Source organism: Phalacrocorax aristotelis, chromosome 2 (genome assembly GCF_949628215.1).
Source record: "Phalacrocorax aristotelis chromosome 2, bGulAri2.1, whole genome shotgun sequence".
In the NCBI taxonomy this organism is placed as follows: Eukaryota; Metazoa; Chordata; class Aves; order Suliformes; family Phalacrocoracidae; genus Phalacrocorax; species Phalacrocorax aristotelis.
In genome coordinates, this window is record NC_134277.1 from 27,117,325 (window position 1) to 27,134,391 (window position 17,067).

The 17,067-nt window shown below is 42.6% G+C and overlaps 1 protein-coding gene across 2 annotated transcripts; it reads right to left on the reverse strand.

Moving 5' to 3' along the window:
• Nucleotides 1-8,422: 8,422 nt before the first annotated feature.
• On the reverse strand, nucleotides 8,423-14,514 carry TFPI2 (tissue factor pathway inhibitor 2). Of its 2 annotated transcripts, none has more exons than XM_075082846.1 (5): nucleotides 14,277-14,514; nucleotides 13,994-14,173; nucleotides 13,338-13,517; nucleotides 11,888-12,061; nucleotides 8,423-9,539 (listed from the first exon to the last, which is right to left on the reverse strand). In XM_075082846.1, the coding sequence occupies exons 1-5, from the start codon at nucleotides 14,356-14,358 to the stop codon at nucleotides 9,436-9,438; spliced, it is 720 nt and encodes a 239-aa protein (XP_074938947.1). In that variant the 5' UTR covers nucleotides 14,359-14,514; the 3' UTR covers nucleotides 8,423-9,435. The 2 variants fall into 2 exon arrangements, with proteins under 2 accessions (XP_074938947.1, XP_074938948.1); XM_075082847.1 differs by having other exon boundaries at nucleotides 8,423-9,536; nucleotides 14,277-14,453.
• Nucleotides 14,515-17,067: the final 2,553 nt, after the last annotated feature.

Genomic DNA, 17,067 nt, shown 5'->3' on the forward strand with positions numbered 1-17,067 from the left:
GGACTGTCAGAGGCACTTGAAATTTCAACTTTATCCAGAGAGAACTGTTCTTTGCATCCCAGCCTTGGACCACGAGTTCATTATTGTACACCGAGTAACCTTCGAGAGCAAAAACGTTCTGGTCTTGGGTCTTACTGGAACAGAAAGCAGCAAGTGAAAGGCTGGGTATGGCAGGAATCTAAACTATTCAATATGTCAACACTATTTGAAGAGCCACGTGTGCGTCATGTTCTTGTTTGCAAGCTAATTAGACTACTTGTTTTGAAAGATGGATTAATGAATTAATCACAGGGTGAGGTAGATGTTTTTTCTTAATGTTCTGAGACCAATTTAATATGAAAGGTTTTATTTTTTTATATGTATGATTCATTCCAGAACTGGAAAACACAGAAAGAAATGTGAAAATTATAACTGTGTCAAAAAAAATAAAATTATAATCACTGCAATTGGCACAGCAAGCTTTCTTTTATGTTACATGAAACTGTAGATAGTACCAGTGACCATGGAAAGAGGGAATGATATAAGAGCTTTCTAGTTAATAAAACAGAGCTGAGCGGAAAAGGGTGTGGTTTCGACTGTGAAAAATACTGGACAGGTTTCTGGTTTGCAAAACTGAAACCGGGGGTGGTTCACATCTTGATATCTTCTTATACTGCAGCATTTACGGAAATTCTAATATTTTTTTCTTTATTTAAATTAATTAAGTTTTGGGCAACTCCTAATATTACAAAATGCACTGATCCAAATTTATTGATTCAAGGCAGAAGGCAGCATGGACTGGGATCTGGCCCTGGATTCTGCAGAGGGAGACGACTCATTTCTGGCCAATTCAGCAGCTGCACCAAGTCAGGCATTTATATGTGCACATGCCTTTTCACTTCGTTTCCTTTTTTCTGTTCTAGGCAGCTGCCGATCTAATGGGCCAAATTCTGCACATCTTTTTCGTGGTCGACTAGTCCACTGAGCACTCCGTGGTGGGATAGTGGCACTTGGCACACAGGAAGGGAAACAGTCTTAGCATTAGGCAATGCCAAAGTGTGAATTCTGAGCAGGACAATTTGCATGACCCATGAACCACTTGATCTTCAATTATTTTGAAAATGAGAGGCGGAGCCAGATTTTTAAAGATATTTACCTCAATGAAAAAAAAGATAGAGATAAATGTCCAAGGGCAGAGATAAGGTGCCCTAGACACTTTTAAAAAGTGCCTGGGAAATTCCCACTCTATCAACAGGAGTTAAGCAGCTAGACACTTATGAAAATCCCACAAATCAAACACCTTTGTAAATGTGGTCTTTGTATCCTGATCCTTTCTCTTTTCTTCTTCAGCTATGCAAACACTTAGTACAGATACAGGATGTGCAGTTTCTTCCCCAACAACCTTCTTTTGGTTTTCCTTCGTTACTAAAACAGAGGAAATGACAAAGACCAAAGTGCAGGCTGCAAAATCTGCATTAGTGGTAAAGCGGACATTGTACAGACCAAACATATCCAATAAGGTCTCTCTGAGACAAAGTAGAGTTCCCATACCTGTTGATTAGGAAAATAATCATTTTTCGTGGATGTTGACTGACTGTTAAATGGAAGTTAGCAGGCAAAACACACAGAAAGTTTGAGTCCCCATCATGTTTCGGAGTGTGACTGTACAAGCGTCAGTAAGAGAATAGGAATAGGTTTGACAACTCTGAATGAATGCTACCAATAATGCATATCATTGCTAGATATGTATTTAGTTATGTATCACAATTTCTCTTCACATCTGCTTAGTTTGAATGCAATAAAATAGAGGAAGAGCTGTCACAGTCATTCAGCAGTTGCAAAAATCCCTAAGTTGTGTTTTGGTGTGCTTTATGGAACATTCACTCTAATACTGCTGAGATTTATTGCATCAGCTGGAAAACTAAATAGTCATTACTTTATGCTTTTGGATGTCTGAAGGAAAAAAAATATTACTTTTAGGATTTTGCAGAGTACAATGATGCATTTCAAAGCTCTGTTAATACTGTATGCTCCCACCTGAGAGGCCAGATAGCTGAATTTTTAATTTGCTTTATGCACACTGGCTGGTGTATGACAGTGCTGTAATATGACATGTGGTCAACAAGTTTACCACATAGTGCTCAAAGAATGTAAATCAATATTGTTCCTAGAATAAAATATGTTGCATTAGCCATAGAGCATATTGTACAGAAAAGGACTTGCTGGAAGGGACAGGGAAAGAGGGCTCCGTCACCAGCCTCAGCACCCTGGCAGGCCAGGTCGGGTGGTGGGAGCCCCCCTGCTCACTCCTGCTTTCCCCTCCCCATAGCCATCTCCCCATTCCCACCCAGAGTGATGCACCCAGCTCTGTCTCCCTCCTCATGCCCTGATCCTCTTGCTCTGTAACCCTCAGCCCATGTCCCCAGCACAGACCTGCCCATAGTCTGCAAAGCACTGGAACAGACCTCCTCCCCAAATCAAAACGAAGCTGCCAGCATGGGCTGTGACTCCTACTGGGAATGGGGAATTCCCCAGGTAATGGCAATGGGAAATGCCCCAGGTGCACAGGAGCACTCATTTGGTTCCTTAGTTTTTCTGTGATGTCCTCAGAAAACTTATTTGCATTTCCAACATTACGTTACTCTCCACTTAAGAGAGTCACTCATACTCATAGGGAAAACGTGGGCTGAAAGGGGCTCGGAGGTCATCTGGTCCAGCCCCAGCTAATAAACACCAGGAGAACCGTCAGGTCCAACGTTTCCTGGCTGTTGCATGAGCATGGTGTGGGCAGAGGCTGTTCACGAGGGCAAAGCAGGAGGAAGTGCACTGAGTCAGAGAAGGCTCTTCCCTTCTCTTTCCAGCCTAGGCTTCCCTAGCCAGGGAATGAACATCACTGCACAACTTGCAAAAAATGTCTCTTGTGACTAAAAGGGAGCCAGCAAGAGCTGCAGCTATTTTATTTTCCCCTCCTTTTAGCTTTCTCAAGTGCTTAAGATATGTCCTACCTCTTTTCTCTCTGTGAAGCCATCTGAGCTGTTTCTTAGTGGCTTATTCACGGAGCTAAGGGTTTCAGCAGTAAACAGTTCATGGGCATTTTGTGGCTGTGAGTTCCAGATCCTCACCCTCTGCAGCCGACTCAGCATGGTTGTCCATAATGCCATTCGGGCTGAAATGAGAAAGCCTTCAGGACGCTTCTGTGATAAACAGAAAAAAAAAAGAAAAAAGAAAAAAAGAGCCTTTTAAAGAAGAAAACCTCTGCTAAACACTAATGAGTGCTTACTATCACATTCGAAGGCATAATTCTGTCTGTTGGGGATAGAAATATTAAATACAGGTGTCTGGTCAAAAAGAGACGGATGATTCTCTGTCAGCTCCACTGCAATAGGTTTGGAAATAGTTGCTTTACCATCTATCTGGAGATTAAGAGAAGCTTTCCATCAGCATAACTGCTGAGTACAGTCTGTAATTCTTTTTTGATCTCAGTTTTAGAAACAAAATACAAAATTGAAAACCAAAATGAGGTGAGCCTGCCTTCAGGGACACATTTACTTTTTTCAGGTGTTTGTAGATTTAAAGAATTCTATGAGAATTAGAACTTATTGCGATTCCTACTGTAGAGTTTTATTTTAGTACTGCTTAGATTAATTCACACTAGAAGGATGCAAAATTGCTATTACGAGATCAGTTAAGGAACCCAGATGAACTGACAGTACAAAAGTGACACTTAGAATAGGTGTCTGCTAACATATAATATATCATGAGGAAGAATGTCCAAGCTATCTGCTAACTTTTACCCAAACTAAGGAGATTTAAAAATTCTTCCTTCATTATAAACTGATCTCTATTTATCTGAATATTGCTTTAGATTTTAAAAGAAGAGTCTTGAAAAGGTTGAAAGGAACAAACCCCAATAAAACCTAATCAAGGAAATACCTTTAATATTAAAACAGATGTTTTCCAGCATTTTTATATAATAGGCTTCATAGCAGTTTTGGTCCTAATCCTATCTGAAGACATATTGGAGTAAAGAAATAAATTAGTTTCCTTTCCCACCTGAAAGGAACCTGTTGCCCCACCAGAGCACGCAGCCATTCACACCATACATCCAGCAACTGTATGAGTGCTGAAATAAAGGTTGGAAATTTTTTGCTTAGCCTTTGTTTATTTGCTTGCACCCACTGATAAAAATAGATGAAGAAGAGCTCAAGTAAAGTAGGCACAGGTACTGCTGCAGGAGAATGCTGCTCTATACAAGGTCACATTTCGGCACTTAAAGGAGGTTATCGAAGTGTTTGGACTCACTCCAGGTCTTGACCGACTCACAGTCAAGGCCCTCCAGCTGGCAGTGGGAACTGTACAGGCTCCTTGTGCTCCAGCGCAGCAGCCTGGATCCATGAGAGAGCAGTAAACACCATTTGTCATCACTACCTTTCTCAGCAGAGAGACACTTTCTCCCACTTTTAGAAAGAAAAAAAAAAAGGGGGGGGAGAAAAAGTCATGCTAGTCTTGCTACTTTCTACTGGAGGCATTTTTATAAAGGGTTATTTTCTAACATCAGTAAAACTCAAGGTTTCTCATTGTTGAAAACTAGTGTGATGATGGAAAGCTTTTTCTTGGTTCGATAATGAGGTATATTTTTCACTTTTTACTCTGTTGACTCTTTAAATAGCTTTTTTTAGCATAATCTATCCTCTTTATCTTGCTTCCCACACACAGAGAAAAATATCCCATAGAGAACAGTGTTCACACACATTTATTAATCACTATGAGTTTTATTACTGCATTTCATATGAAGCTTTAAACATTTTAATCATGCATTGTCCTCTTAGAAAAGATGATGTGCACTTTCTTACTGAGTAGTAAGCCACCAAGAAAGCTCACTGAGCAAAAACATTGTAATTCAGCTGGCAGTTATATGAAAGAACTTACCGTGTAGTTAAGATATTAAGGCCTTTAATGAGGATCCAGCAGGAGGAAAAATAAGGCTTAATATTACTGTACGCTCACCAGCTTGAAGTTCAGCCCCACCAAGTGAGACAATGTGATGTATTTTGAGTTCAAACTGCATTTAAAACCCTTTACACAAAAGCAGTAAGGCACCTAACCAGCTGTGTCTGGAAGAGCATTCATTTTGTCCATATTCATCTGAAACAATGGTCAGTGCTGCCAGTACAAAGGGACCTCCATTAAAAGGGACTTCTTTGATTCCCATATAATAGATACAATGTTTTGCATTTCATAAATTAGTCTTTAACTTGCCTGAACTCTCTCTTTTTTACGAATAGTTCAGACACGAGCTGGGAATGCTCATTTCTCTGGCTTTCATTTGGAAATCATAGCCATAATCACATCAGTTGCTAATCCCTCAAACAGCATGCTTTTATGCACCTTGTTTACATAGATTTTTTTAAGTATCATTGCTCTTCATTAGGCTTTATATACTATGATTAAGACCCCTTCTCCTTAGCAATTAAGTAATTTATCAGATGATAGACATTACTGACCACCACACACTGAAAAATTAGGCTCACTTCAACAGAAGCAAGTATCTGCAACGATTATCACCAGTGATAGTTACGCATAATAATAAAAAGCTTTCTAGAAAGATAATGAGGCAGATTTTGCTTTCAATAACACTAATGTAAATGCATAATAATTCTGGCACATCTGCAATGTGGTTCTTCCAGATTCATGTAGCTGTAGCTGGACTGCGTTTATCCAGTAGAACAGATTTTTTTGTCACTGCCTGGATCCAGAACTGCTGCCCTCAGCAGTATAGCTGACTTCAAGCCTGGGGACACAATCTTTCACCCGTGAGCTGACACACAACTTCAGTGATTTTTTTTTTTTTTTAATGTGGCCTACTGTGTCTAATAATATTTTTTTTAAATAAATGTTCCACATTTTCCATCTCCTCAGATGACAAGAATCAATAAAGGACCAGGGACGCATGTGGCAGTCAGAAATCTGACACCAGGGATACAAGCTGAATTCATCGCTATTTTGCTGCTGAAGTATGAAATTGTGAGAAAGCCTTTTATCAGGGCCAATCACTGTTAAAATAGATGCGGTGAAATTTTGCTTGCCATCATTTAGATTGCCAATAAAAAAAATTACCTGTTTCCCCACGGATTTTTTTTCTTTTCTCTCTCTGATAGTTAGAATTCTACTGAAATGTAAAGACAAAGCCACTCTACAACTTTTGAAATACTTTATAAAGCAATTCCCTGAGTGTTGCCACAAAGGATGAGGAATCAGCACAGATTTTCATTTTTATAGTCTTTGATATAGTTCTTCATAAGATAACACTACGAAAAGAACTGGAATTACGGGTTGCAATGGAAAGTTAAAAAGCAGTGATGTTATTTGCAATGGAGTTCAGTCAAATCTGCTTGTTTCAGCAACCACTGTTCAGCAGCAGGTATGACTGTCCCATGCAAATCACTAGTCATGAGTTTCAGTGGCAGTTTGCCTATGCAAGACAAGATGAACCCAACTGATTATAATCGCTGCTTCCCTCCTCTCCAGTAGAAATTGGCACTGTGACACACGATACCAGCTGCTGGACACTGGCTACTGTAATAAAAGTTAATTTGCAGGATGGTATGGGCTGCATTAATTTTCAAAGTGGCAAAATGCTAACAGTTGACCCAACCTTGGGCCAGTGTTGTTTCATCAGCAAACTAAAAAAGGGAGTAAGTCATGAGTCATATAAAATGCTGTAAATGATAGAGAAGTGTTTAGATTAGTCAAAGCCACAGGAATTTGCAGGGATATTAATGTCAGAACGTGAAGCAAAGCAGTACAGTGGCAGCTGAAATTCTTTGTAGATAAAAAAAGAGATTAAGGCATTTACCTGAAAAGAAGGTACAATTTATACAAAGTGGAATACCTTCACTAAAGGACTGAAACAAACTTCCATGGCCTCCCCTCTTCCTCTTCCCCCCCACCCCCGTCCTCTAATATTCTACAGGCTGCTCACTAGGAAACCCTGCAAGAATTACAGATGGTTTAGGTTAAATTCCTGTGTGATAACAGGTAGATAAGGGATTAAAACCCAAGCCTCTGATATTTCACTGAGTACCCTAGCAGTAAGCCCTTTGACTTTGAATTATGTTTTTATGCAAGAAAAGAAAAAGCATGTGGAACAGCCACATTACAAAGGGCTGCAGTGGCCACTCCTGCGTCCTGGAACAAGAAAGCTCTCACTGAGCCCCTGAGTGGGCATGAGCAGATGATGATCAAACCCTTGGATCCCTTCCAGGACACTATCTGGGTATCACATTGTCCAGGTTATGTCATGATGTGTGACCAGGCACCCAATTCGGACACCAAAAAAATAAAGTGAGATGGAGCTGCTCTCAGATTTTGGGCTCCCTTTAAATCCTGGGTCCATTTTTGTATCCTGCCCCAAGATATTCCTATAAAGACCCAGAGAGGCAAGAAGCGATAGTCCATTTCTCAAATGTGTTACCAGAGATTACACCCCACAGTGATGCTGTTAAAAGATGACCGTCCTCTAAGGTAAAAAACTTTGACTTCCAAAAAGGGCTTGTGGTTTTTTTAAGCCATGGTCAGAAATCTGCAACAAATGCAGCTGGGGTGCCCCAAATGATAATGCTACGTTTAAAAAATATTCAGAGGGACACTCTGGGCTGCTGCTCCAAGCATCATGGCCAAAATTCACAGCCCAAGGGAAAGGACACATGCAGTGTGCAAAGGTAGTGTGGTGTGCCCTGCCTCCCCCAGGGAGGTTAGACTGGCTCTGTTTCCGTTTGAAGGCTGGTTATCAGAGAAAAGGTTTGGTATGGGACAAACACTCAAAAGTCTGTCACTAGTTACCTGCGATTTTCTGTCACAGACTGTGCTCATTCATCTGCATGAAGTGATGATTAATTGAAATAAGAAGGCTTTTTGAGATCAAGAACCAGAAATGGAGTGGTGGAAAGACTATGGCAAGCACAGCCAACTGCTTTAATTGAAAATCCAGTAGTGAGAGAAAAATCAGTGAGAAAAACAAATCTTGACTAGTTTTCCCATCATGCTCCCTCTCCTAAATGGGGATAAAGCACACACCTAAAATTTTCTAACTGAAAGCCAATGTCATTTCAAGCAAATAGCCCGCTACCCCCACAAAAGCTCTTCAGATAGCGGAACATCAAAAAGAAGACCCAGCAGCAGACAATCAGCTTAACTAAGCACCCCTTTGAGAGCAGCTTTTTAGGGAGAACCAGCTGAGCCATAAAAACTGCTGGGGATGAATGACATCAACGCAATTTACTGGCTTTCTTCAAATAAAGACCACAGCATAAGGAAATGATTTAAGAGACAACTAAACTCTGCTAGAGTCATAATTAGTAAATAATAGGTTCCATTACACGTATTGGTGCATACAACTCATTCAGGATCATTAACAGAAGCATACAACAGAACAAGCTCTCCCTTTTTTCCTCAAAAAACATTTTATTAACATTACTTATAAATTTGTATTTAGAAAATATTGTTGGTGAAATTAATGGAAATTCAGACATGGCTCAAATACAAAACATAAAAGAAGGTGCAATAATATCACCATAGGCATAATCTACCATAAGAAATACAACAGTGCCTCAGAAGAGGAATTATGTGAGATTTGCAGAAGCTTCTGTTTTTCTGCTTTAACAGCCACTGGATAAACACATATCAAGATCCTCAGCAGATGTAATCAGTGTAGCTCCATTAACACAAACAAACAAGAATATGCTGATTTATGCCATACGAGGACCTGAAGGGTAACTTAGCAGAAATTTCAAATGTCATGAAAAAGTAATGGCTACACTTTCATTTTAATACTCAAGTAGCTTATTCATTGCCTTTGTCAGAGTGTTTATCAAAGTATCTCTGTTCCCAATTTTCTCTTGTGGGATGAGCCAGATTTAAGTTCATACTTCTTTTACTGTTATGAAGGCTTCTGAAAGGCTTGACTATAAACATAACTGTAAAGGACAGTCTACTTAAATGATAGTACCAAAGTATGTAAAACAGCAGGGCAATAAACCTCTGAACACACTTTTGAAGGGTTCCTTTTCTTTGGCAAGCAGAAGATGCCAAAAAACCCCATGGTAGAGATCAGCTTTGTAGTCTCCTTAGTTATACTAAGAGATGATTGATTCCTCAAATCTTAATTGATTTGTTAACAGCTGAAATATTCTCCCAAGGCAGTAGTAACATTCGCCCATAAAAACATGGAAATCTAAATACCTGGCTTTGCTTATTACTGCAAAGACAACAGAACAGAAGAACCAAACTTAGGTTTATTCTTCTTCTGTTAAATGCAGTTCTTTATAAAAAGTAAGTTGGAAATAAAAAGCAGTTCTGATAGAACTATGTCAGTGTATAAAACTGTGGAAATCATCTTACAAAATAAGAAAGTGGAATCAAAAGAAGGTGTTTCAAGCATCCAAGTGCATATCAGATTTAAGACTTCGGCTTATACGTCTGCGGTTTTTTAATCAGTTTTCTCATTACTTTTCTGCGGAATTCTTTCATTGGCTTGTTGATTTTTGGTTTCTGAGTCCCTGCTAAGAAAACAGAGGAAGCAATTAGGGAAACTATGGCAAGACTGTTACTACTCTTTATTGTCTGGTTTGGTTTTTTTTTTCATGTTATACTGTTTAAGCAGTTGATCCAATAGTAGCAAACATATCAGAAACTGTAAAATGTGTTCCGGATACCCTATTCTCACAAACTAAGGTTTTCAGTGTGTCCACCTTTGGCACTGGAGTCCTACTTTGCTGCTCTTTTCCTGATTGAGCATCAAAGTCTTTTTTAGCTATCCTGCAGTGAAAGCAGAATGGAAGTAAGCACACTGCTCTATCTGAACAAAAAACAAACTCAACTATTACCACATTTCTCTGAACAACACTGGGGCAAAGTCCAAAATATAACCAGTGCTTGTGGGAAATTAAAAGGTAAAATGATTTGGTTTTCCACACAGAACTGCATTTCACACAGAAGCTGCAGAGTGGCCAAAGGCAGTCAGGGTTATCTCCAGGAATACTTACAAAGGCCCCAAGAAATGTGTGAATGCAGTTCAGAAAACAGGTACTGTGCAAGCTTGACTGGAAATCTTTTGTCTTTATGCTGTTTACCTCCATGCAGAGCCCCTGTGGCCAGTTCCCAATTCTTTTGCTGTCACCCCAACACATTTATTTTCTTTTCCACTATAAACTTCTTTAATGAAATTAATCAGAAACCTTTTCAGATCAAAAGCTATAGATCAATTCAAACAGCAGTTGCATATTTGCACAGGGAAGGTCAACTGAATTCAGCCTGCAATTCCAAAAGGTAACAGGAAAGATGCTGAGGAGGGAATTACGGGAGCAGGAGAAAAGGAGTGGCTTAAGTTGCCTTAAAGCTTTGCTTAACGTTGCTGTACGCTCCCAAGCTATAGAAATGAATACGTATAGTGCAACATTAATTAGCACTAATTATGCCCTTAACTATGGGCTTCGATTGTACCAAGCCTTCCTGAATTGCAAAATCCACAAGTTAGCGAAAAAGCTGATAAACGATCCTTTATGTTTGGCTATCTGGTGCTCTAGGTACGAGACAGACAGCATTTCCTTACTTCTTTCTTCCACAAAAAGAGTGCGGAAGGGAGAACCCCCTGGTGGCTCTGGCTGGGTGTAGGCAGGGACAGAGCACAGAGGGGAGATGCCAAAGAGGCAGTTTCCTTCCTTCTCTCTCTTTGCATGCTTAGGCTGGAGCCTGTCCCTACGATTTCCCAGGTAGTAATAGGTGCAAATTAGATAATCACAAGCACCTCACATTGACTTAGCATGCTATTAAAGACTCCTTTACAATACTAGAATGGCAGAGAGACACTCAGGCTTGTCATCCGTAGAAATATTACTGCCATGACTAACTGGTAGATTAGTTACTTTATTAGAAGTAAAAATTATAATTTTTACTTCTGAGGACTGTGCTCAGGCTGCAATCCTTGTCCCAGCCCTGCATTTCCAGACCAGAACTGAAGAATCATCTCCTAACTTAAGCCTTCTAACTGCACATGTTAAATATGGAAGTGCTTGGACCTGTGCATATCTCAAGTTTAAAACAGAGCTACTTTTTGGCTTTTTTTTTCCCCCAGGGTCAAGTCAATGTACATGCTACATACAGCCTTACATTTTTTTCTCATTAGTATCAATTTTTAAAGTATTGTGCTGTGCCTGCTTCCTGAGTGCTGTGGGGATCAACACACGATTATGCTTTTCTCTCTCTCATTGATTTACATATCAAATGAATTAAAGTAGAGTATTAAAACTTGCAATAGGTGGTATGAACATCGGACTGCAGGTAAAAGCACAACTGTTTTGACTTAAAAGCACAGCCGGTAGCTGATTTGAATAAAACCATTAAGAAAAATCAGTTATCATTCCCAATCCTTCTACCCACGGCCACAAAAAGAGTTGACTCAGCACAACTGATGAGGCAGAAATCTTCAGTAATGGGAAGGGAAAATGGGAACAGGCAGCAGGGAATCAAGGGAGGATGGTAACTGCTGAAAATACAACGGAAAAAAGTATATTCATTTCACAATTTAGTTAATCCTACTTTAAAATACCTGGAAGAAAATGAGACCTTAATTAGTGTTCATGCTGGTACTGAACAGTTTGAAGACATTCCTTGTGGGCTCTAGTAAGCTAATTAGTCTCTTTGTGTGCCCTTCTCTACATTCCATGCAAAAATGGTGTGACCACCTCACACCATTTTGGTCTTGTCAGAAGAATTTAGTGTTGCGTCTCAATTTTCTCTGCCTTTGAAAACAGAGTCCAAAATGCAAAAAGTATACACTTGTCACAAGCCAAGGTGAGTATTTGGATTGCTTTATCTCCTTGTGACTGATAAAATACAAAAAAAAATTTACCTTTTCTGCAGACATTGTAGCAATCCGTTTCAGTAACGAAGTTATTGGAATTTCCACCACAGCCAGTATATTTGAACTCCTTACATGATTTAGTCTTGCTGTCATAGTAATAGCGAGGTACAGAAGAAGAACACAATCCTTCATCCTTTGGGCTATAGCATAGCAAGGGACCAGCTTGAAAAAAAAGAAGGGGGGGGGGGGGGAAAGCGAGAGAAAGCAAAATTACATAAATGTAATCTCTACGCCTGGCTTAAAATTTACCCTGCAAAAAATGTTGTGGCTAAACAGCTCTTGTTCCCATTGAACTGATGTGGCTGTTACCGATGACTTCAGTGACTCCCATCTTATTCCTGAGAGTTATGAATTTGAGAAAGCAAGACAGTCACCGAAAATAGGATTACTATCCCACAAGTGAAATTCATCAGCTTTCCCTATTTGTGGTGCCAAACATATGACAGTTGAGATATTTACATAGTCTGACCAGAAATCTTATTCCATATATATCAGAATATAACAATAATTGCAGTCAAACTACCTCTGTAGAAGAAAAAGGCACTACTTTGATTATCCTTGCTATCAATTTGGCAGCAAATCCTGCCCGCTTGCAGCAAAAAGTACAAAACGCACCACTTTCCTCACAAGAATCATGTTTCATTTTGCCTTAACAAAATTTTACTTTTCTTGTCAGAGACCTTTTATCAATTTATTGGATGTGCAACAAAGAAATTAAAAATAATTCAGCATTCACCTAAGAAAACACTGACAACCTGTCATCAGCCAAACATAACTGTCTCACCAAGCACTAATAACGCTTAGGCAGTGACAATTTTTATACATTCTGGTAGATGTTTCTTCTTCAAAGATCCTATCTTGCACTGGATATTAAAGTGGTGTTTATGACAACACATAGCTATAGTCACCTGCTCGTAATTACCACCTCTCTTCTTTAAAGCTCGTACGGAGAGACAGTGAAGAGTCATGTCAGGCAAAAAAAACTTTTATCAGTTGAGCTGGCAAGTGCTAAAAACCCAAGCCACCTAATACCATCTCTCAGGCCTAAATTTTAGAAAGGCACTTCTACTTTGTAATGGGATATCACTGCCCTGAACGTGACTGCCCCTACATCTCATACATCTGCCTCAACACAGATCTCCAACCTTAGTTTCCTCCCGATTACACATGTACAGCTCTCTAGAAGTCAAGAGATCGGTTGGGTGTAGCTGTGGGCATATTTAAGGTCACAACATTAAACTAACACAGCATTTTTGCTCTCTCAGTAACAGCTGAGACAATTGCCACATGAAAGTCTGCAGACAATACAAATATCTGCTTCACAGAAGTCTTAAAAAATACCACTGTATGGGTATCCAGAGGAAAATATCAAAGAAAATATAATCTTTATATCTCTTTCAAACCATCTATTTTATTAAAAAATTGGAACAACCATTACTTTTCTCCGGCAGACAGTGGTCCACACAAGACTGCAAATCTCTGAAGTTGTTGCCATTTCCGTAACAGCCACCGTAGATGAACTCCTCACACTGCATCGAGCTCAAGTTAAAGGCATATCTTCTTAGGTAACTCCTGCAAGGTCCTCCATCAGCCTCCAGCCGGCACAATTTGGGCACTTCTGCAACAAATATAATTTCACTCTCTGAAAAATCAACCCTTCGTGCTCTCCGTACTGAACAACCTGGTAGTGTAGACAAAACACTATTACTCTGGTCAAAGGCAAGTCACAGCTTGTCCCACTACCTGCATTCTTTAATAAAGTGGGATAAGATTTACAGGAGGAATCTGATGCATTGACTAGTTATAATATTAAATTTCATTTAAAATATTAATAGTTAAACTCCACGTGTCACCCCTTAGACAAGTCACTGCTGTTTCTTTGTGTAAAATTGACATCTGTAAGACAGCTGCAACAGGCAGGAGGGACAGACACCGGGTAGTGTACAAAGCAAATCCCGCGAGCAGCACAGCCTCCCCGGAGCTCCCCTGGCCCCCTCCGGCCCCCTGCCACCCCGGGGGCACTCCGAGGAACCGGACCCCCTCGGGTCGGCCCCCGGGGCTGAGGAGGGCGGCGGGACCGGTGCCCGGACTCACTCTTGATGCTCCAGCAGTTCTTCTCGCAGTCGTCGAGGGTGAGGAAGTTGTTGGCGTTGCCGTGGCAGCCCCCGTAGGTGAACTCCTGGCAGCTCTGCGTGTACCTGTCGTAGTACCAGCGCGGCACCAGGGCGCGGCAGGGCCCGTCGTCGGGGGGCAGCAGGCAGGCGCGCTGCTTCTCTGCGGGAGACACCAGCGACCGCGGCTGAAGCCACCTCGGCGGCGGCCCCGGCCCCGGCCCCACGGAGCCGCCCGTGGGGTCCCGCCGAGCTCCCGCTCCTACCTGTGAGGGTGCGCGGGGCCAGGGCCGCGCAGGCCAGCGGCAGCAGCAGCGCGGGCAGCGGGAGGCGGCGGCCGGCGGCCATGTCGAGGCGGCGGACGGGAGGACGGGAGGGCGGGCAAGCGGGTGGCAGCGGGGTCCCGGGAGCGAACGGCGCTGTCCGGCCCCACGGCAGCGCTTTATATGCACCGAGACGGCTTCCCCGGGCCGCCTACATCCTTGCGCATGTGGTGGGAGGGGAAGGTCTGATTCAGCAGGGCAGCAGGTCCCCGCTGACCCGGCCGTCACCGGGGCGCGGCAGGCTGCGCGCCTGCGTGAGCCCGGGCGCCGGGGGGCGCGGGCCGACCCCCGCCCCGCCGCCTCGGGGGCCCCCCGGCCGGGGGGAGCAGCGGGGGACAGGTGGGGAGTCCCCGGCGGGGCCGCCGGGGTGCTGGCCGGGGCCCGTGGCTGTCACGTCCCGTTCCCGCTTTCCCCCACCCCACCCTGCACTTTACGGGATGATGCTCCAAGAGCATTTCCTGTTAATCACGGCGAAAACTGGACGGGTCACTTAGCGAAAGTCCTCTCCCCCCTCGCCCCCGTGGCGGCCGCTCCCCGTTTGGAGGCTCCGGGCAGAGGGCGCTGAGAAGGGAGCCCCGGAGCCTCCCGCAGAGTCTGGTCGGACGGGTCAAGCACAGGCCGCTTCGCAGGTGCCACTAGGGTTAACCCCATAAAGCGGGTCACGGTTTGGTACCGTTGTGTGTAACCCTAACGAGCCTGAGGAAACCGAGGCACCGCCAGCGGGCTCGGACTGCTGGGAAACCCGAGGGCCTGTAGGGATGAGACCTCTCGCTAGTTCAAAGGAGAGCTGGATTTCAGAAAATATCACGACCTGCCTTATTCTGTAGATTTTAACCCCACCGGGTGATGCAGCATGAGCTGGGGGAGGAAGGGGTAAGCAACGAACAGCATACTTTCCCTCTCTAATCTATTCGACCCGTTACATTAATTAGTGTTTACTCCAGGTTTAATACAGTAAGAGAGATAAGAGTGGCTGCAAATTAGGTGTGCTTTCTATAGATAACAATAAACTAATCTGATCTCCTATTCTTCTCCGCTCCCTTTATAGCCACGGTGTTGGGGCTCAGTCCTTCAGGCAGGGGCTGCTGTTGATGGGATTGGGATACAGGGCCCTGGAAATCTGTGGCCTGCAGGAAAGAAGCCACAGCCTGTACGGGCTCCATGGCTTCTCTGCTTGTCTTATCTCATGGAGGATTTACGACCTAGTTTTCTGACATAATTTTGTTTTTCATAAAGGCAAGAAAGAGGAGTAAATTCAACCCCCACTCCACCTAGGTGGCTTCTGGGAGGATATGAATGGCGCCTGTCTCCCTCCTTTTTTAGGACTGTTCCTTTTTTCAGAATCCCCATTTGCAAAAGAGCAAGCGGATGCTTTAGTGACCAAAAATAAAAAAAATCCAAAAAACAAACCAACAAACCCTGAACCATAAACCCTGATACAGTCTGAGACATCACCATGGAACACACGTGCCGTGTTTTGGAATCTCATAGCTACAACTGTTAGTAACACATGTCATCATTTTTAGTTTTTCTTTTAAGCTTACTAAGTACAGCAACTATAATAAAGTTTATGTCCCTCTGGTAGGGAAAAAAAAAAGTAAACCAACATACATTTTCTATTCTCAGAAAAAAATCAGAAGGACATGTTTCTAATATTAGGAAACTCTCACGTGATTTTAAAGACTAGACTGATGTCCTTTAGTTTTCATTGCATTTTGTTGGAATTGCAAAGGAAGTCATTGAAATACTGCTTTAAACAATAGCAGCAAAATTAATGCTGTCATGCAAATACTATTTGCCATATTTTCCATTTCCTCTGTGCACATGCACACAAATCAAAGTTTGAGCTAAACCCACCTATCCATCAGTGCTGCAGCTCAGTGCAGTATTTATTCAGCTGGAGCAGCAAAGAAGTTCACTTAGATTGGGTAAGTGTCTTTAAAAATATATGAACTAGAGTAAAAGTTAGCATAGCAAGTGGTAGAAAGTCCTTTACTAACTGCAATCAGCAGAGCAAGTCATGTCAGCAGACAGCTCACGGCAGCCTTTCCATTACTGGGTTATCGATACCAAGCTGCAACTGTTCTTCCCACCTTAACTGTGTTAACTGTGTGCCAGAGCCCACCCTCAGATCACTCCCGCACCCTACACCTGCCACCACCACACCACACGCTCTCTACCTCTCCGCCAGCAGACCCTGAGACCCTGGCCAGCCAGCCAGCTCCTTCCACCTGCTTTGACTGGCCCAGGGACCAGCAGCTGGTGGGGTTTGGGGATGCAGCTGCCAGTGTAGATTATGGGGGTGTAGAAATTCCATACCAACAGCTGGGAAGGGGGTGGATAAGAGCCAGAGGGAAAGGAATTTATTTTAGTGAACTGGCTAAACTGAAACAAATACAAACCCCAAGAGCACTATAGGAGCAGCACTGGAGCAGGAAGATGTAAATCTTACATACTGCAGAGAGCTGCTTACATGTGGGGAGTGGGGAGAGAAGAAAGGAATGTCTTTAAGGGGAAAAGCCAGAAGTGGAAGGAGGGAGGAGTGAATGCCTATAGGGACCTTTGAAGTGCCAGATAACAGGACTCATACAGGCCCACTGTAGTGGCCTGCAGCTTTGTTCAGTGTAACAGGTTGCAGATTCTGCCTCTGCTGGGTTTGTAGGAAAGCAACTGCTGGGATCAAAGGTGTTGGGTTCTGTACAAATACGCATGGAGGGGCCACCCAGTTCCAAAG

What these genes read in the sequence shown, in the direction of transcription:
- TFPI2 (XM_075082846.1), bottom strand. Translation starts at nt 14,358, where the DNA reads ATGGCCGCCGGCCGCCGCCTCCCGCTGCCCGCGCTGCTGCTGCCGCTG. An exon ending in GAACTGCTGGAGCATCAAGA is followed by an intron (nt 13,518 to 13,993) that starts GTGAGTCCGGGC and finishes TATTTGTTGCAG; the next exon opens with AAGTGCCCAAATTGTGCCGG. An exon ending in CCACTGTCTGCCGGAGAAAA is followed by an intron (nt 12,062 to 13,337) that starts GTAATGGTTGTT and finishes TTTTTTTTCAAG; the next exon opens with CTGGTCCCTTGCTATGCTAT.